Raw genomic sequence first — 22,133 nt, forward strand, 5'->3', positions numbered from 1 at the left:
GGCAAACCATGGTAAACTATGGGAAATTATATATAGTAGAACCATGGAAAAGTGCAAAAATACCAGGGTAAACTTTTAGAAGGGAGCTGCTGCTCTGATTGTGAAACCAGTCCCTTTCTCTAAACCCTGACCTAAAGCATAATCTTGAATAACTCTAAACCCTTACCTTGCCCTCTGATCTAACCCTAACCTAAACTCATACACTCTAAAATCTAGATAGCATCTTAAGGTAACAGTACCTTTTTTTTTGTTTTCTGATTCCATGTAACTCTTTTCAAACGTATCTTCCTTGCTGATCATATCATCAGATTCTCGTGGCCACAGCCCACAATTGTTCCCTGTGGATGGGCAGTCCTGCTGTGAAGGAATTAAGTGTGCTGCACCTGTCTGGTCATGGACCTCTCTGCAGGCACCTGTCCAGGACTCTGAACCAATCAGGAGACAGCAGCAGGGAATCTACCTGTCAGCAGAAATACCTGAACACCTAGCTGAGCATAAATCAAACACTCCACAGCACATGTCTTGCTCACGCTCCTGAAAGCACACACGCACACACTCTGCAGCAAGGCAAAGTGATTATTTAACAGGATCTAGCCACTCAGGAGAATCATGACCAAGGAATTGGAGTAAGTAACAAAGCAATTTCTGTATTTACTAAAAAAAATATATATTTATATTTATTGTGTGACATTTATCTGAATAAGTTAAATTTTTGTTATGGTTGTGTTTTTTATGTTTGTTTGTTTAACATGTTTCCTAGATATTTACAGTTATTTCCTGTTTTATATTTCTGTTTTATGTTTTTAAATTCCTAATATCCTAGATGTTGTATGTCATGTATATGTTCTGTAATAAGTATATATACAGGTATGGTCTAGGTATAGAATTTTAGGATTGAGACATAATTAAAAAAATAATAATAATAATATATGAACATAATATAGATCTTTTATTGAACATCAGGTAATCAAAGAAACTAAAAGTCTACCGGAAGCCATAATAGTAGTGCAGTATTTTTCAAATTTTATATGTACTTTTTGAATGTAATTTATACAACAGACGTTTTAAGAGTTGTGGGCCTTTAACATGCCAGAACTACTTAGTAAAAGTCTTAGTAAAATACAGACTCCTACATCACCAACATCTTAGCAGTAACATCATCAGACTTCTGCTATCTGTTTCAAAATGAAATGTGACTTAAATCCAGAATCAAAAGCTTCCGAAGCTTCTTAAGCTTATTTAATGACCGTAGTAACGGTTTATTAATTGAGCATTAAATAACGATCTCAAATATACACACATTCACATGTCTGCCTACTTGCTAATGGGTTTAGAAAGCAGAATATAAGTGTTGCATCAAACAGCAGGTGCAACATCTTTAGTAATGTGTTAAGGAATTTAAATATGGGGAAACATAATGAATTGAATTGAATTGATTTAATGTATATAATTTGAAGCCACCAAACCATTTTTTTTTATCATCCTTAACATCAGCTGTCATACTTCCTAAAGATAATTGACAACAAAAAAATCAAAAATGTCGTTGCCTCTTTTACGATACTAGATCAAGTCTGTTTGTTATATTTTCCCAAACCTTCTTTGTAACAGGTGCCAATCCATCAACAGGATTTATCCCAGTGAGCTAAAACCTCAAAACAAATAAACGTTTCATGATTCCAGAAAAAAAAAAAAAAAAATCTAAGTCAGTGATCCAAAAAAATCCCATATTATTATTTTTTCCCTGTCACAACGTTGTCTTAGACACCTATGATTTAGAGATGGTGACCTGCGTATTTTAGAGGGAGCATAACATTAATACAGGAGCAAGTGCCAGGTGGACAATAGAAAGAACAATCCCTATCCTGATCAAACTAAACTACTTTCCATATGAAGTTTTACAGAAGTGTATCCACAGGTTGAATAGGTGCATATGAAAAAAACAAAAACTGCATTCATATTTGATGGGAAGGGACTGCTTGTGGTTACATATGGCAATGCAAGTGCTTCAAAGAGCCAGATCATAATACTTATAATATGTAATTTTTTTTTTGTTAGTTCAAAATTTGCAGGAGTTATTTTAAATGAAAAAAAGGAATCATGCCCTATACTGTATTACATCGGAATGGTATATGAAGCCAACCACAAACTTTTTTTTTTAAAGTTTCAAAAGCATCTTTATTTGAGCATGAGCTAAAGTGTGTTAATGGCTTAGAAACCCTTCCCTCTATTTTTCTTAAGTGTTTTTCAAATAAACATGTGGCTCACCTGTGGGTTATTAGTACAGTTAGGCCATTGTTATGCTTCCCCGTTCTTAAATGGTGGTCAAACCACAGACTTTTACAAGGGTGTGTCTTGTTCCACTAATGGCAAGAGGGACAAGCCGGCAGCAATGAGAGCCCACTGATATTGAAAAATAAAATCATCACTCAGTACTTTCACCTGGGGGCAAGAGACAAACACTGTAGACAGAAAGACTGCAAGAAGAAAACTGACAGTCCCTACAACTGACAGATCATTCACAGCAGAATTTATCTAGATTGAGAAGTGGGATCGCTAACCAGGAAACTAAAAATGGCCAAAGAACTAGGGAAAAACCCAAAGGAGGCAGACCTCTTTTTATCACAAAAAGATCCTGGAGATTTTATACAGTAATTAGGGTGCAAGCAGTGCTTCATGTTAGCAGCGGTGCTTCTTTTTAAAAAAAGTACCAGTCATTTATTATTTTAAAACCCCATAAGGAATAACCACTTCTTCCTTGTACCTCATTATGCTAATAGTTTACATCTTTCCAAGTATTGTCAAGAAGTCCTATAGGCTTTTTAAGTTTTTACTTAGTACAGCGGAAAACCACCACTCCATTCAGATTTAAGCCTTTTTACATTTTGTGGTTTTGCAACCGAAACCATCTTTGCCAGAAGCAAATTTCTTTCATGCTCAAGAATAGTTCTGATAATAAACCTTGGATTACAATACAATGCCTGGTTTATGAGTCAAGGGCTGTAACTGAATCCCTTCTCTAAAAGATAGATTACAATATTTGGGTGCATAAAAGTGTAATGCTGTAATCATAGGGGGTACTCTTTGATTAGAACACAGTTACAAACCAAGTTGCCAAATTAGACAGGCTTCAAATATTTTAACGATACAGATTTGATTCACAGAACCAGGAAGTCATGTAACCTGATCTGTTGATAAAAACAGAAAATAAAAAACAGATGCGTTTTCAATTGACTGAAATCAAGCAGCTAATTCTGCATAATTATCTCCCAGAAAATCACCTAAGAAGTGTTACTGTATAATTAACCTTAATGATAACTATATCATTTAAACAACATAACCCCCCTTACATCCCATTCTTTTGGGAGTGGTGTAATATACATATTGAGGAAGAATATCCAAAATCAAACTAAACTAAATTGTAGACTTTATTTAGCAATACATTGTATACAGCAATCTGTTTAAAGCCTCAAATTTCTTTCCTGTTATTATTAGTATTATTAATTTCTTCATGCATCTTCCCCAGCTTGAGGTCTATGATGGTTCTGCAGAATGACTGCCAGAGGTATTCCTACAACGCTAATGAAATTGACGCCTGGAAATCGTACACTGAGAACCCACTGCCTGCTGCAGCCAAAGCCAGAATGAAACTGAGCAGTGAGGACGATGGCGTGGCTGCACTGAGCTTCCTCTACGACCACTACAAGGTATTGCCTTTCACATCACAACAAGCGACCTATGTGAGAGCATGCTAGAATATTCCACTTCATCATCAACTGAGAAGAAATTGTTAAGAAATGCTAAATATACAGCTTCAGATAACGTTCGCTTAAAGAAATTGTTAAAATAATATTGCACGTATTTATTTCTTTTTTTCTGAAAGGCACCCAAAGAACAGAAAATGCCTTTGTCCAGCCGAGTAGGCATGTACGAGTCAATCAAGAGGTAAGGCCCCAGTTCATTTGTTTGCCTAAGTTATGAATGGCACATTATGTAGCTCTCAAAGTTTCAAGACAGTTTTCAACAGACAGCACAGAAGGGTGTGAGCAGAAGAAAATAAGGCAAACATAAAGAGGTTGGCATAGCCCTTTAGCAGCTATTCAACTAGTGTGCTTAGCCTTCATTGAGACAGGAAACCTCAGCCTGTTGTTTTAGTGTCTGTGTCTCCGACACAGAAGGCCCATGTAGACTCATCCATCACTGCTTTCATTCAGACGTTCACAAGGTGAATGCTAAACAAAAAAATAGATTTTTAATGTAAGTAAAACTGGGTTTGCATGGCAAGTAATCTCCATTGTGCAATATTGACAAAAGACAATACCCAAGCAGACACTGAAGTCATTTTCTCTAGTGAGAAAGAAAATAGACTATTTGTTTTGTTTAAAGCATAAATCAATTCATGAACTGTAGATTAATGGAGTTTATTCTTGTGTTTCAAAAGACGATCTAGCCTTGAACATTTAATAAAGTTAGGTTTATTCATAACTTAAAACACGCATAAAATCTTCAGTTACACTAAAAGGCAAACGTTTTTAATTTATTTTTTTTTTTTATAAAACTGTCTTCTCCAGTGTCATGCAAAACTGCGTTTATTAAAGTTCTGAAGCATGACCGTACTTTCTACTGCTATATAGGATGGGAGGCAACACACCCGATTTGATGACCCTTGAGAGCTCCCCTCACTTAATGAAATTTCTAGCCGAAAACATTTCCGCGTCTCCAGAGGTTTTGGACCACAACAAAAGGAACCAGCCGCACTCTGCCAGTAAACAGGACCCCCATCACGATGACTTCATGGCACCAACATCGGAGGTCTATGACAAGAATATACTGAGCTCCATCTTTGACTCAATAATACTACCTCCACAACAGAAATGGACAGCGGAGAGCACGTTTAAAGAAACAGAAATTGAGGTGACTATTTTCCACTGTAGATGAGTCTGTGTAGGTGGGTGAAACCAGCCATGTATGTTGTAACTGGGATCAGTACTCACATAGGGAGAGGAACAGAGCGTCCTATACTACAAGTTCATCATGTTGTGGAAACACAAACAAACATTTCAAGGCTTTGAGTTTTGTTTTAGCAATCATCTGCCAAAAAGACTCCAGCTGCTGGTTGATGAACGATGAGATTTATGCCAACACTGTATTGCAGAAATTCCTAAATTTAGCACGCACTCAAGATGAACAAAGTTGTCCTTAACTAAACACAGCTTCTGATAACTCAAACACCACTGAATTTTTAAATGTAGGAAAGTTCATTTCATAAAATCAAAATCGCACAATTCCCAAAGGAACTAAACACAAATATGATATTGTTGTAAGTGCTTTCTTTCTTTTACACAGCTTCTGCCTTGTGAAGATTTGTACCATGAACCAACAGCTCCAGTTTACTCTGAACCATACACCCAAGCCACTGCTGGCAGGTAAGGCATTCATCTCGTCTTTATCTTTCACACTTATATGTCTGAACATACTGTACAGGCCCCACATTTAAGATACTGAAAATGTGTTGTGATATGTAATATTGTATAACCAGTCCTTTATTGCCATATAAAAGACACTATGCTGATCCTTCACTGCAGAATTGAAAAGAACAGGAACTACTTCTGATCACAAGCATATTTAGATTGGGGCTATAAGGTCCACAACCCCACAGTACAGAAATCCACAGCAGCGTGCCTGTTTCTAACAACATTCATTTCTATTTGTTTTAGCAGTGACTTTGAATACTTGCTGGGCTCTCCCAAAACGTTACTGGGCAAATCTGGTGATGTTCCCATGGCCTATCTCAATAAGGGACAGTTCTACCCTATCACTCTGAGAGCTACTGGGGCAGATAAATGTCTGAACCTGTCTTCCACTAAAGTCAAGGTAAGTTTCTCATGCTTTTAACAACCTACACTGAAACAGGCTTCCACATATATATATGTTACACCAAAGTATACTTTACCATAGTTATTTCATGGTATAGTGCAGTAAACCTACATGCCAAGATTCCGTGCTGTTCACATGAGCAGGGAAGCAGCATGTTTGATGTATTGGGTGAAGGATTATAGGTCAAATCTGCCATTAAAAACAGTTACTGTTTAAACATGACTGGTACAGGTAGTGATTGACCAGTACTTATTATTGAGACAATGTAAAAACTCTCACCCAAACCCCTCAACTACATGCTCTAACCCAGACTGTATATAATACACAATATTTGGGCAGTTACTTTTAATGCAAGGATAGGAAGCTTTCCATTGTTTACATTGGGAACACCTTGTATATGACCTTAAAGAAAGTTCTGAAAATAGAAGAGATGTATTAAGTTTGATTAGGAAGCTTCGGGTGGAGAAATACATTTCTTTCTTCAGTTCAAGATGAACTCAGACAAAAACCAAAAGGTCGTGGTGGCTTAGTCACCATCATGTACCCATTGCGTTGCTTTGATGTCTTTATGAGTAATCAGCATATTTATTTACAACAATGAAGAGGTGCGGTACTCATCTGGAATTGCAAATGAAAGCTGGGACTGATTCTAAGTTTTTAAGCTGATAAAAAAAAAAAGAAAAACATATACAGTATATTTTGGGGGAATTTAGTTTGCTGTGATATGCATTCTTGCGACATTATCTGCATTTCCACAATAAACTTGTTTTCCTTGATTTTTGAAGTTTTCAACGAAAGGCAGACAATTAACACTGAACGCATTTGCTTCACAGACTGTTGTCATGGCAGTGTTTGAAAATGAGAAGAACGCGGAAACTCAACTCAAGTGCTGGAATCACTGGCACTCACGACAGCCCACCGCCAAGCAAAGGGTGATAGACATAGGTATGTAGCATCCTTTATAGGGATAGCACTGCCGGCATTCAAATTACATCCCAGAGAAGACATGGCCCTGATCTGGGATGGGGTTATTTATTACCGTGTGTGTGTTTTAATTAGTTTTTCACAGTACGTTTCTGTTATTTTACACTAAGAATCCAACTGGGTGGTCAACTCCCATATAAGGTGGTGCCATCAGTGCTTCGAAAGTCATGTATAGACCAGGAAAAGTGCAGGTATATTTGCTTAAACAGCTCTCCGGTTAAGCCCCATTGTACACATTCAGAAACACGGAAAGGTTAGTAAAGCAGCAATTTGAGTTTCTCAGGATCCGAATAACCCAATGGAATGCTTTCTCTTTCAGCGGATTACAAAGAAGCGTTCAGTACAGTTAGTAACATTGAAGAGGTGGCATTCAATGCTCTATCATTCATCTGGAAAACCAACGACGAAGCAAAGGTATGTCTATATATATGTATATATAAATATATCAACGTTTATTTTATTGCCCCAGCTAGGTTAAAATGCAGAAACAAAGCTGATTTTTAATTTTTAAATAGAAGTACATTTACTCAGAATCCACTCACCACATTGACCATAATCGATTGGAAAACAGCAGATTTCAAAACTGATTTTACCCTGTATGTCCTGCTGCGGCTTGTCCCTTTTAGAGCAGCAGACATGGTGAATTTAAGTTTAAAACATAATGCTAATCAATATTTTACAGTTGAATCTGTCAGTAGGATTGAAAAATGCCATGCATGCAACACCCTCAGGCAATTGTCAGCAAAATACACACTTTGAACACCCAACATCCAACCTGATCTGCCTTTGGGCCTTTCTGGGGTGGGACAGTGAAACCGAGAGGAGGCGGAAAAAAAAGACTTCTATATATAAGCAGCTGCTCACGGAGGCTGTTATAGGAAAAGCTGTGCACCAACGAATTGGCTCAAATTCAACTATTTAGGTGGTGGATCAGTTTTTTTCTGAAAGACAATACATTACCTTTAGAATATCTGACAGGATACAAGACTGAAATGCTAAAACAGCGTGACAGCTTGATGGGTGCAATTGAGTTTGGTGGCTTTTGTGTGCACCTTCCCCTTCACTGACATAGGCAAACTGCAGGGTTACAATGTGAGAGATCCAGGCTGTCCGTTAGTGTCACACAACAGGCTGCTAGACTTTCTGGGGGTAAAATGTCATTGTAACATGTACATTGTAATGAGCGTCTTGAGGGGATTTTACTTTCGCTTTTGGTGATGATAAATTACTTTCCACATTATATATATATATATATATATATATATATATATATATATATATATATATATTGCTGGTGACCTACTGGCATATTTGTATAGGAATTATACATTTATGTGGAATTCCCAAATCACATTTAGTTAAATAGTATAGTCTACAATTGTTCTGACAGGAATTCTATACAGTGGTATTTAAATGTCAGTTTAGTAAGCAGATTTACGAAGAGCAGGTATAAGGTACGTGGCAAAAGTGCTTTAAATTTAAAATTAACAATTTGTACCTGAACAGCAAGGTAGGCTAGGATAATATAAAATAGCATAAAAAATAGGACATCCAAGTCAAAACTATACTTTTTTTTTTTTTATTTACCACAATTTCTGGTGAATGGTACTGTACCTTTTCAATGAAATATGACACTTGTCACCTAGGAACCAAGGCCTGTATTGTCCTTTGTGAGGTATCCAGGCAAAACAAGAGGAAAAGCTTTGAAACAATCAGCCTGGTCAGTGATGGCTGGAGACTCATTAGCGGGTGATGAGTACTGTCCCATTGTTCTGTAATGATTGCCACAGGAGCACCAATACCATGATAATGCTGTGCCAGGGCCCCACTCACTCCCCTACAATGGTGTTTTCTGTCTCCACTAGCACCGTCCATTGTCTTGGTGCCATATTGGGGCTTACTGTTTCTGCTGCATCCAGTCTGCAACATTTTTATTACTGCAAATTGCTTCTTGTAATGCAAAGGAGATGCAAAATGCAACGATGTTGATTCCCAAAAGGCTGGGTGTTTGTTGCTTTTAATACCCCATGTATTTTGTTTTCTGTGCTATCAAGGGCCATACTGCTCCCAAGTGTGTATGCCCATTGTGTTTGTTTATCCCTGGGCTTTATCCCTTAGCTTCTACATTTTGGCAGAAAAGGGGACACAAATGCACTTTTTAGCCACAAAAACCAATTTTGCTGCATTTATCCCTGCGTGGAAATCTGTTGGTTGCATTGGATTGTTTATCAGTGCAGGTTTTTAAAGCTGTTCATCTGTTTGCAGGTTTACATTGGGATCAACTGCCTCAGCACAGACTTCTCCTCACAGAAGGGGGTGAAGGGAATGCCCTTAAACCTCCAGATAGACACCTACGACTGCGGCACTGGAACAAACAGGCTCATTCACAGAGCGGCCTGTCAGATGAAAATCTTCTGCGACAAGGTCATTTTTATTATCTCAATCCGTTTTTCTTTTCTTCATCTACAAATGGGTCTCTGAATTAAAACCGCAGCAGTTTAAGTACATGTCATCTTCAGTTATCTAAGTCCTGCAGGGAAACCAGGGTATAAGGTATGCCTGTCAAAGCAAGCAAAGTCTTGTTGCAATCACAGCTATGAGCCAAAGGTTTTGCATCACCCTACAGAATGAACTAACTTTGTTTCATAAAGTCGAATGAAACCTGCTGAATAATGTTAACATATTGAATTACATACCGCTTTGTAGTTTTCCATATACTTAACAAAAAACTATTGAAAAATGTGACATTTAGAAATCTACGTATAATACTATACTACTGTTATGGCTTCCGGTAGACTTTTGCAATATTATTTAGTAGTTTCTTTAATTGCATTATGTTAAATAAAATATCTAAATTATATGCATATAGTTTTCTTTTTTTAATTATGTCTCAATCCTAAAATTCTAGGTGATGCAAACATTTGGCCATATCTGTGCTATAAAAATGTCAAATGTTAAAAAAAGACTTACTAGCTCTGATGAAATATTATGAAGCTTTGACCGACAGTCTTGGGATTTACCCATTTTAGTGACTTACACAGGGTTTCAGAAAACTCAAAATTTAACCAAACATGTGTGAGTTCAAAACCAACCACCAACTTTAACGTGTATTCAATGTGCACAGCCTTATTCACCTAACTTGTATAGTTTTGCTCAGGGTAATAACATTACAGAACGCTTTCATTACAGTGGTTTTAAATGGGACCAGTTTGTATCAAGAGAAAAATCCCTGATGCTTGGAAAGCGATTCATAAACAAGTTAAGGGGACTTTACTGCGAAGCCCATGGCTGTGTAACCCTAGCCCCTAACGTCATGCTCCAACTGAAAGATTTCTACTTCACCCAGTATGTGAGCCTAGAGCAGGTGTTGCTACACCTACCTTGGTTTCAGTCTGACTCTCAGAGTCGAAAAGCAAAAAAGCTGGCTGATTAAATCAGTTCGGGTGTTTTTGTTTTTTTTACTGGCAGGAGATGATCTCACTGAACAGACCTGCGGGCCTAGCTGCAGGTAGATAAGAGCTGCAGATTGGTGGGATACAATCTCTACCTGCACTCAGTAATTCCTTAACCCATACGACGCTGGCATTTGCAGTTTAAGACAAACGTGTCTCATTACATAACAAAGCTTTGACCAAAACATATAAATTGAGAATATCCTGCAAAAGTGTCATAGCTTTTAACACCAGCCAGAAAACGGAAATACACAAATGTATAATATATATGTTTATATTACACCGTAAAAGAAAAAATACTTTTGAGCTTAATTTCCTTATTGGTCCTGTGCTACGTTATACCTGCAGAAGATTAGACCTAAGTGTACACATTTCATGAAAATATTATATAATATGTTTATTTTTTCAAACCCTTTCCTCCTAGTTTCTCACTTTTTACCAACAAGGGGAAACACACATGTTGCTGTAACAACTTTAGAAAGAATTACAAAAAAGTTCAGAGTAAAAACAAAAGCTTCCCAAAATAAAGTTTTTGATTGCCTTGTCAGCTTTAACTTTAGCAGGGGTTGAGTAATAATTATCCATCTTATTTTTTGTTTTACAATTTCTGTAGGCGGACAACTTAACTTAACCTGTCCCACAATTACAGGTGCTCTGTATTTCACAAGTGCATACGTAAGGCATTGAGCACAGAAGCAGGTGTTTGTATGGAAAGAAGTTTGTGGTTAATTAACCTGTTTGTAGGACTAAATGTACATGTCTGTTTAGTTTCCTTAAGCTAACATTTTTCACATCAATTTCGCTTGTCGCTTGGCATATACCGTGAAATAAATGGTTAACAAATTGTTTAAAAAAACGGAGAGCTTAGTTTCAAGCATTGCTTTAAAGACATTCAGACTGGTTAAAAGCAGTGTACGTCAATCCAAAATTAGCAATGTTACGGTAAGGTTTCGTATAAAGGATAGGGTTTTTCCTTTTTCTTTTTTCTTTTTTTTTCTGAGGCGTAGATAAATCGTTCCACTTACATAATGTCAAAGGTATTTTGGTAGATGTTCACAACAGTTAGAGACAGCTTTCGTAGTTGCACCTATAATTTAAAAACCCACTTGGATGCATTTAAGCTCTCCCTCGTCCATTCAAGGTGGACTTGTACGCTGGGCAACGTGGAGAAGTTCACACTGCCCCTGCTTGTGCAATACCTGCTCTGTGGATTCTCAGTGATCAAACAATAGTCCGACTTCTGCATGAGGCTTAAAAGAAGGGAAGGGCGCCCTGATTGCTGATATGAAAGGCCCCCGGGCCCGAGACTCCTGCTTCTTTTGTTTGACAGATTTATTCACCTGTCTGCTGTCTTTAAAAGCAACAAGCCAATCTGTCTTCTGAGTCGCCTTGACAATTATCTATTTTGATACAGTACAATAAGCAGGGACAGAAAGCCTTAAGGAACCCAGGAAAAACAGGTTTTTCCAAAACAAATTGCATGGAGGAATGTATCCTGATGAAAAGCAGGTGGATTATCAGTACTAGAGAATGAAGCCCTCTATCCATGCACTTACCAGCTAAAGCTCGGGGAGATACAAAATCCTAAGGCCTCATTACCTTGTCCTTGAATAATGATTGCCGCCACGCTATGTCTGATGAATTGCTTAAACCGCAATGGATTCTGCAAACAGCCTATTTTCATTATAGCTTATTGAGGTTTCCGTCCAAACAACCCTGAAGTAGTTGCCAGACACTGTCACTGTACCTACCTGTTAGACAAGCTTCTACCAAGACACCTGAGACAAGGAAAGTGGTTACATTTGTCCTGCTGACAAGCTTTCAATTAATCGCTACACTTTCTGTTTAGGCATTCCTGATTCAATACTAGTTGAATCCATTGAAGCAGCAGCATATTAGTAACGGTTTGCTACCATATCAGAAGAACTGTAACATTTGTCTCAAACCCATTGCGTTACCATGCTAGTGGTCTGGTAATGGTTCTGCTAGGGTTCCAACAGGGTAGGACATTTTTTTTTCATTCAAATGTAAGGGCAAGTAAAAACTTAGCTGCATATCATTGCGTAACAATGTTGCAAACGGCACTCTAATGTGATTTCCTGTTGCAACCTCTCTCGCAAAAATAAGCATGTGTACCAATATGTTCTTTATGAAATGACCTAAACCTCACCCGCAATTTACAATATTGCTTCTTTTCAATTAGAATATTGCCCCAGGTCTGGAGCCTGTGAAATTACCCCTTTCACTCCCACCTGCGACCCACCCTATATCTGCTGCACACCAGCACACCTGCATTTACTCCTTTTGTTTTGAAGATCAGGATAAGAAGATGGCTTCTGACACAGTCAGATGTGAAGCATCTGTCAGCATTTTATGCCTTTGTTTGTTTCTCCCGGGTGTAATCTGAGCAAATGTCACGTTTTACACAGCAGTTGCTTTCTTGCAAAACTGATCGGCCGCTAACCCATTTTAGTGTTTAAATTCTATTAGAAACCATTTTCTCTTTTCAAAATCCTACTCAGGGGCCATTTGGAATGAATCAGACTCCAAACCATTCGAACTAGTGTGCAATAAGTGACAGCCCTTTTTTGCCATGTGACGCTTTGAGATTTCAATGGTTGGCCAATGTTGGCCCTGTCTGTTCAGTACATCGAGTATACTCATTGACTGTTAAGAGGACTGTAGTTATTCCATGTTCATGAAGTATTCTGTTTATATAACAAGGATGATTTATGGAAAATGTTTAAACCTAAAAAGTTTACTACTGTAGGAAATTATCGGGTTGGGTTTACTGTATCATAGCTGCCTTCAAGAAACACTGCAATTAACATGGGTTTAACCTGTAGTTCTGGAATGAGCCTCGAGTTATGATCTGAGAAACAAAACAAACCTCAACCCCCTTCAGCTCTAGCCTGAGAGAAGGCAAGCGATTTTTATGCAAATCTGAAAAGGTCAGAACTATAATTTAGGCTGAGTTCCTCGTTGTCTTGGAGGAACAACAAGTGGATAGTGATCAGTGATCAAAAGGGAAGATCTTACTTGATGTTTGACCATTTTAATAACTTTTTTTGTAAATTATTCTCACAGGGGGCGGAGAGGAAGATGAGAGACGAGGAGCGCAAACAATCAAAAACGAAAGGAAAAGGCTCAGAGAACAGTGGTAAGGAACAGGGATGCCTGGTTAAGGATAGTTTAACCGCATACACAATCCATCACTAAGATAGATGTGACTGGAATAATTACAGCTGGTTGTGCGTGCTAAAAACCCATCTGTCTGCACCTACCTCAGGGAAACACCCAACACTTTGATTGCATCCCAGCTTGGAAGATGCTTGTGTCTTTTACAATGGTTTAATATACTACATTTTATACGCCAGATTTAATAATCGTAATAATATGGGTCCCTATACAGAGTTTGCAGACTAAAGTAATTGAAGCCCTCAGTATAAGTCATGTGGATTTATAAAACTAATAATAATAATAATAATCTTTTTTCAACAGGTTCCAAGCAGTCAGTGGTTTCACCCAGTTGTTGTGAATACACATATTTCAAACCTCTGGATGACCTAGTCACACAACCAGTCCTTTTCATTCCAGAGATCCATTATTCAAATATGCAGAGATGTGGTCTGGTATGTACAATATTTTACTAATACATGATTGTATATAGTACATTACTATGATAAGCGTATCATTTGGAGCAAGCAATCTCAAAGTGGATTGGGTTTTGAATAATGCTATTGTGCTGGTCCACGCATTTTTTTAAATTGTTGTTTGAGTTTGTTGATCAAACCCGTGGAGGCAGACGGAGATGTTTGGTCTTACAGGTTTCCCACAGGTTGAGGGGAAGAAAGTCTGGATTAGACTAAGTGTGCTCAGTAATCCTTTGGAGAGGAATTAGATGGGGGACCCTTGGGCTCGGGTGGGGAAGAAGAGCAGGGGGCTCCAGGAGGGTTATCTAGCTACCTGTCCTACCTTGGCTGGAGCTTCAAGTAATACTTAAAGCATTAGCTGGTTGAGATGAAAACCTGCAATTTATCCCTTTACTTTGATGCATCCCTGAAGTCTCTTTGGTGTGCTTCAAATGCAACAAAACATTTTTATGACTAAGTAGCTTCAAATTGCATTCTGATGGATTATTGCAGTGAATTAAATATTGTGTCCTAGTCAAAGTGCTTTCACTTGAATTCACCTTTTAGGTAAGGGGCAGTATATGGTGCTTGACAATTGTGCTTATCTCTAGTCTGTGTTACGTATGGCTGTGGCAGTCACTTAGAATTGAAGAACAGCTCCTGAATTAAAATAAAAGCACCTTAACACATTATATCAAAGTAAAAGCACACACATACAGACAGACACACACACACACATATATATATGAGAAACAGCAGTAAAAACCATTGAAAACACCATGAAATGGAAAGGGGCAGTTCAATGTTTTTTTGACGTTCCTCCTTCAGGAAGCTTTCTCACTCTGCGTATTGATAATTACTATAATAGAAAAAATGACTTGCCACCCCAGGTTTCTATTTATATTAATGGTACCTTCATGGTTTTGAAAATGAGAAAAGGATATTGTGCAATAGCACATACTGTTGAATACAGAATGTCTCTAATTGCGTCTTTATCATTTGTTTTTCCAAAGGTACTTCCTGCTGTTCCAGAAGACACTGACAACAGGTGAATATCTTTGATCTTGTTTACGTTTTTATTTCAAGCTGTACTGGAGTTCCTCAACCCACATGGGATCGGTATACTGTATGTTTGTCATACAGAATATAGTATACAGACATGCCAAGTCTCACGCATTTGGAGAAACTTTTTTGGCATCATATTTAGCAGTCACAATCCTCACAAGGGCCCCACATTTAGTTTTAAACATCCTGATCAAAATATCACATTTGGATGTTTGACCAGGATGTTTCAAACATAATAGACCTTTGTGTGCTACACAAGTTTCCTAAATAAATATTACTGCAATGTGCACTGCAGCGAATCCTTCTCTTATATATACAGTAAGTGTGTATGTACAGTGCCTTGCGAAAGTATTCGGCCCCCTTGAACTTTGCGACCTTTTGCCACATTTCAGGCTTCAAACATAAAGATATGAAACTGTAATTTTTTGTGAAGAATCAACAACAAGTGGGACACAATCATGAAGTGGAACGAAATTTATTGGATATTTCAAACTTTTTTAACAAATAAAAAACTGAAAAATTGGGCGTGCAAAATTATTCAGCCCCCTTAAGTTAATACTTTGTAGCGCCACCTTTTGCTGCGATTACAGCTGTAAGTCGCTTGGGGTATGTCTCTATCAGTTTTGCACATCGAGAGACTGAAATTTTTGCCCATTCCTCCTTGCAAAACAGCTCGAGCTCAGTGAGGTTGGATGGAGAGCATTTGTGAACAGCAGTTTTCAGTTCTTTCCACAGATTCTCGATTGGATTCAGGTCTGGACTTTGACTTGGCCATTCTAACACCTGGATATGTTTATTTGTGAACCATTCCATTGTAGATTTTGCTTTATGTTTTGGATCATTGTCTTGTTGGAAGACAAATCTCCGTCCCAGTCTCAGGTCTTTTGCAGACTCCATCAGGTTTTCTTCCAGAATGGTCGTGTATTTGGCTCCATCCATCTTCCCATCAATTTTAACCATCTTCCCTGTCCCTGCTGAAGAAAAGCAGGCCCAAACCATGATGCTGCCACCACCATGTTTGACAGTGGGGATGGTGTGTTCAGGGTGATGAGCTGTGTTGCTTTTACGCCAAACATAACGTTTTGCATTGTTGCCAAAAAGTTCGATTTTGGTTTCATCTGACCAGAGCACCTTCTTCCACATGTTTGGTGTGTCTCCCAGGTGGCTTGTGGCAAACTGTAAACGACACTTTTTATGGATATCTTTAAGAAATGGCTTTCTTCTTGCCACTCTTCCATAAAGGCCAGATTTGTGCAGTATACGACTGGTTGTTGTCCTATGGACAGAGTCTCCCACCTCAGCTGTAGATCTCTGCAGTTCATCCAGAGTGATCATGGGCCTCTTGGCTGCATCTCTGATCAGTCTTCTCCTTGTATGAGCTGAAAGTTTAGAGGGACGGCCAGGTCTTGGTAGATTTGCAGTGGTCTGATACTCCTTCCATTTCAATATTATCGCTTGCACAGTGCTCCTTGGGATGTTTAAAGCTTGGGAAATCTTTTTGTATCCAAATCCGGCTTTAAACTTCTCCACAACAGTATCTCGGACCTGCCTGGTGTGTTCCTTGTTCTTCATGATGCTCTCTGCGCTTTAAACGGACCTCTGAGACTATCACAGTGCAGGTGCATTTATACGGAGACTTGATTACACACAGGTGGATTCTATTTATCATCATTAGTCATTTAGGTCAACATTGGATCATTCAGAGATCCTCACTGAACTTCTGGAGAGAGTTTGCTGCACTGAAAGTAAAGGGGCTGAATAATTTTGCACGCCCAATTTTTCAGTTTTTTATTTGTTAAAAAAGTTTGAAATATCCAATAAATTTCGTTCCACTTCATGATTGTGTCCCACTTGTTGTTGATTCTTCACAAAAAATTACAGTTTCATATCTTTATGTTTGAAGCCTGAAATGTGTCAAAAGGTCGCAAAGTTCAAGGGGGCCGAATACTTTCGCAAGGCACTGTATATCATTACATTGTCATGGTGTTACACATTTCCTGGAATCAAGCATTCTTTGTGATTGTAATCAAATACAGTACATTCAAGCAACATGTATTTCTCTTATGGAACAACATGGATAACACTGCATTAATTGTAAAACTATTTTCAATCCTTGATGCCACTGCAAACTCCATGCCACATTGAGCATTACAGTACATTACTCCGTGCTGAAAGTGACCATGTTTTTTGTTCATTTCAGGGCAATGTTGAAAAGGAGTAGTTTGTCTTTCCAAGATCAATACAGTCCTCCTGCTAAACAGCCAAAGCAAGAAAATCCGCAAAGAGGTATGTCACATATTAGCCTTTATATACAAATTATTTTTTAGGATATTTTATTATTTCATTTTTTAAAGGATCTCTTTACTTTATGTACACACACAAAAAAAAAAAAAACAAGCGCTGCATACATGAACACTTTTAACAGTTCTAATGCTGTGCATGGCTTGTTTCATACTGAAAAATCGATGGTGTTTTTGTCTTTTGTCTCTTACATAGAGTATAACATTGAGTGGTGAAAGAACGCACTCTCAACCCAATTAAATGTAAACCCAATTAGTAAAAGCCACAGTGTTACAACACATCTCACGCCTGGGAGTCTGTTTTTGTGTTCTAGTTCTGCTGTACGTCCGGACAGACTCAGAGGAGGTCTTTGATGCCCTCATGCTGAACACTCCAGACCTACAAGGTTTAAAGGAAGCGGTAAGTCATACCATCTTTAGTTTAAACATTGTGCAAGTACTTTCCTGCTTTGCTTGATTCACTTATTTTTGTTAGATTAAGGATGTTTTTAATATATTACAGTAATCTTACAGCTAAATCTCAGAAACCCTCACATTTGCTTACTACAGTACGATCCAAAATATTTAGCATTATTCACTGTCTTAATAAAGCAAGTGTTTGGGAATTCAATATAACAGACTATAGACACAAATTGGTATTTATAAACTGTAACGTTAAGGTAACACTTTGGGGGTTGTTTTTTGTGTAAGTGATTGTGTAAAATAATAAAACACTCAAATATGTTCCATGAGATTTATATTTAATTCTTAAAACGTTGCTTTAACACTGTAGTACTTCTGTATTATTCCTACACATAATCCTTCTTTCATGTATACAATTGTCATTTTTATTAGATTTCAGAAAAGTATGGACTGCCAGAAGATGCCATAAGAAAAATATACAAGAATTGTAAAAGAGGGTAAGTTACATTTTCAAGGTAAAGTTAAATATGTGCTGATTTAACATGATATTTAATTTAAAAAAATGTTTTGTGAAAGGCAAACCAATAAATTCATGTTATCCAGACATTAGCAGTCACAGCTTTATTTTCCTTTTCCGTAAGTGTCCATTACGAGTGGAACTCTGTTTCTTAGTGTAGTAGAAATTGGATGACCACAGTGCCTTTTTCAACATCAATGACACTTGTTTATAAATCTTTGACTAAGGTGTTTAGGGTCCTCATTCATAATGTGGACTGATCATGTCTGTCTCTCTGTCTGTCTGCCTGCTTGCCTCTGCATGGTGAACATGACAACTGCCCTGCACTTTCCTCTCCTCCTGTATACGTATATGGGTGTAATATGATAAACTGTTGATCATATACAATAATTTTATTTTTACTATTGATGAGTGTAGTCTAAGGCTGATAATTCTCTGAGAGCTCTGCGTGCTTTTAGTTTTACTTTATGATTGAGTGTTTATGTTATGGATAATTGATGAGGAAACTGTAGGCACATTTTTTTTTTTTAAACCACAGGATCTGGTGGGTGTAACTTTTTTGGAATGTAATATTACAGCTCGTAAAAAAAAGAAAAAAAATGGGCTAATCTGATGAACTAGAACTCCAGGAAGTTGCATGGTTTTGCTAAGATACTGGCTTTGCTTTAAAAGATCTGATTAAACACATAAGACAACATTGGATTGTGCAACGGCTTAGTGGACGTCTTGCATTATTAAGGAGTTGGCTCTCTTATTTCTTCAGCAGAAGTGAAGCGAAGCGAAAACCACAGAAATAGCTTCAGGTCACGCACGGAGGGACGCCTGCCATTCTTGTGTGCTAAAGGCTGCCGTGTCTGTTAGGCTTGGCTTTAATGTATTTACCAGCAGCCCACTTGACTCCTTGTGTGTGCGTTCCCTTTAATTAGTGTGTCCTTCTTTGAGAAAAAACGCAGAGGCCTAGGAGGAGCAGTGGTTAATGCCTCACCTCTGGAGGCCTGGGTTTGAATCCAGTTGAAGTGAAATGACCGTGAGGGTTTTAACTGACACAGGTTCAGCACAATTGTTCTCAAACAGACAGTATTGACAGCTGATTGATGACATGGCTGTTGCTAGTGTCAAGGGAGACTGCTTTAGAGATGAATCCAATCGAAAACATAACCATGGTGCAATAGAGGCGTGTGTAATGATACTACCGGTGTATCATTTTTCATTAGATTCACGCCCTCATGTTTACCCAAATAACTCCTATTAGTTATGGACGTTGCCTGGGCACCATGGTGTGTGTGTGTGTGTGCGGTTTCTGTGTGTGTGTAAGGGACAAGCTGTTGGAAATTTTCCAGTTGTATAACACTTTATCTCCACCTTTACAATTAGTCAATGCCCCTGAGCAAAGCACCTAGGCAGGGCTTCTCGCAGGTATGAAAACAGCAGTTTGTGTACATTCAGGTTGCTGGGGGGGTGGCGGGTGTGGAGTAGTATGCACGGATTTACCAGTGTGATTTATGAGGAACTTATTCATTTTTTCTTTCTCTCTCTCTTTCCTCAGGATCTTTGTGAACATGGACGACAACATCATACAGCATTACAGCAACCACTCCGCGTTCCTCATGGAAATCACGGAAGTCATGGGAGGGTTTCACATCACGCTCAGGGAATTATAACTGAGGAGCCGCACGCACGGCCCCTCGTGATGAACTCCAACTCCCTCAACACTTTCACTCAACTGCGCAGAAACTTTATAAGGTTCCACGCTGCCTAAAACCTCTGACTTTAATTGAAGCACTGCCACGGAAAGCGGGTGTCCCGAATGACGAAGCAATTTCAACAGACCAACACCCCGTTACCGAAAAGAACCAAAAGAAGCACAAGGACGTTTCTTCGGTCGATCGTTTTGTAAACCTTTTCCATGTTTTTCATATTTCTTTTTTTTTTCAAGTATTTTTCTAACAGAAGAGCATTTATGGTAACATGACATGCTATATGTATATAAACTCCCCTTGTTGAAGGGGGAATCAGCTATTTAAATATACTGTACAGGCTTGGCCACATCACACTGCTGGTTTGGTGGAAAGTGATGTATGTTTTATACAATATGTGTATGTGATATTGCATAAACTGCTCAATATGCCTACCACTCTTCTCAAGGAAAGGGTCCATTATTGGGAAAACTTTTAAAACAGCATTTTCACAGAGACAACCTGTTAAGTCTTATAAAATTATACCATAGTAAAAGCAAAGGAAAGTGCAATAATACATATATAAGCATTGTAAATCCCAGGGGCATGGCCAACCATATTCATAAACGCTATGGTAAATGCATAGTATAACAATGGGAGGAAAAGCATTGGAAAATGAACGTGCACATCTACCATGGTAAACTTTTATAAAGGACATGTCTGACTTACTTTATAAACCTCTGTATGTATCAGACCACAGACCTGTATTGCTGAATGTTGTTGATATTCCAATTTGCAAAGCTATATTCACATCATTATTTTTCCTCCAGCAGTTTGATATTCATTTTGCACATAATTCTATAACAGTAAAAGCTTTTGCTGCAGAACCACTGCCTGAATAATCAGCTGCTACAGAATGCAGTATCCCATCATCCAACCAAGCCAACCAAGGCTTTTCAGAGTCAATGTCACACATTTCTTTTTTCAAGCTGCAAACTGCGTATTCATGTCAAACATTTGTAAAAGAAAAAATATATATATATATATTTTGCATCATTTCAAAAAAAAAAAAAAAAAAAGTGTCCCTGTATTATTTTAGTGTGTATAGAGTATATTACAAGAGCTGTTTTTTTTATATGGTTACCCTTTTTATGAAAAAATAAAAAAAACATATACAAGTTTAATTGATTTTGTGAATTTCATTATTACATTTTTTGTGTAATGGAATTGTATGTTCATAGTTACTACAATTAAAAGATAGATAGATGTTTCGAAAAGTGGGTTATTTTACACCCCAAACACAAACTTAAAAAAGTATTACCCCCCCCAAACACGAGCCACGGCAGTAAAAAATGGACAATTGTGTTGTAATATACTTCCTGGTACCGGTACCTAATCACTTCCTGTGCAGTGGGTCACAATGTCTGATAGCAGATGAGACCACTTTTAATTCTATGGTATTTATATCTTCATGAAAAACAAACACACCAAAGGAAAGTCAACACAGGAAATGGAGACCAATAATAATGTTGCTGTTGTCAATTAGTAAAAACAAGGATTTGGGAATTGCTTGGAGCCCGGTTTGGAATAGAGATGTAGTTTACACAATGGCTAGTCAATCAGATCTACTTGAACTCATCATAGTTTAATTAGGATTCTGAGAAACAATGACAAAGTAACCCACCATTGAGTTCTAGAAGGTCCATGCATTACTTGCTTAAAATTTAGAGAAACCAAAACCAGCTTGCAGAAACTTCCTTCTAAACCGAAGCCAGTTTACCTGAACCACCAGATCACAATCCCACTCCAATGAAGCAGACTGTCTTTATTGTCTGAGACGCTACACAATAGCAGACACCAAATGGAAGGAAGTGCTGTACTAGATGAGTTTCCAATAAACAGAAAGATAGAACTACTATGATAACAAAGAACTGGACGTTTTAATGAACACTGTGGAAAAGAAGCTCACTGAAGTTAATGTATGGATTAATTTATTCATTTTTATTTAAAAAAAAACACAAAAAAACACTTAAGGTTTAAACACCTGCTGAGATCCAAATTATGAGATTTTAATATTGAGATTTGTGATATTCCATTTAAAAGCTCCCTAAATGTGCAGAGCTGGGGGGTGAGATAATAGTAACCCATATTTGTGTTAAGATTAAGCTAATAACATCAGTAACATGCCACCCCAATGTACTTTTCAACATCTTGTGACTGTTGTCACATTG

The 22,133-nt window shown here is 37.9% G+C and overlaps 1 protein-coding gene across 2 annotated transcripts; it reads left to right on the forward strand.

Moving 5' to 3' along the window:
• The first annotated feature begins 453 nt into the window (after positions 1 to 453).
• LOC117412995 (grainyhead-like protein 3 homolog) lies at positions 454 to 21,086 on the forward strand. Of its 2 annotated transcripts, none has more exons than XM_034021679.3 (16): positions 454 to 626; positions 3,524 to 3,704; positions 3,881 to 3,942; positions 4,632 to 4,911; positions 5,344 to 5,423; positions 5,715 to 5,871; positions 6,708 to 6,819; positions 7,178 to 7,272; positions 9,124 to 9,282; positions 13,398 to 13,470; positions 13,812 to 13,942; positions 14,956 to 14,990; positions 17,208 to 17,293; positions 17,622 to 17,707; positions 18,142 to 18,206; positions 19,773 to 21,086. In XM_034021679.3, the coding sequence occupies exons 1-16, from the start codon at positions 610 to 612 to the stop codon at positions 19,885 to 19,887; spliced, it is 1,734 nt and encodes a 577-aa protein (XP_033877570.2). In that variant the 5' UTR covers positions 454 to 609; the 3' UTR covers positions 19,888 to 21,086. The 2 variants fall into 2 exon arrangements, with proteins under 2 accessions (XP_033877570.2, XP_033877571.2); XM_034021680.3 differs by having other exon boundaries at positions 5,718 to 5,871.
• The last annotated feature ends 1,047 nt before the right edge of the window (positions 21,087 to 22,133 follow it).

Source organism: Acipenser ruthenus, chromosome 23, assembly GCF_902713425.1.
Source record: "Acipenser ruthenus chromosome 23, fAciRut3.2 maternal haplotype, whole genome shotgun sequence".
Lineage (NCBI taxonomy): Eukaryota > Metazoa > Chordata > Actinopteri > Acipenseriformes > Acipenseridae > Acipenser > Acipenser ruthenus.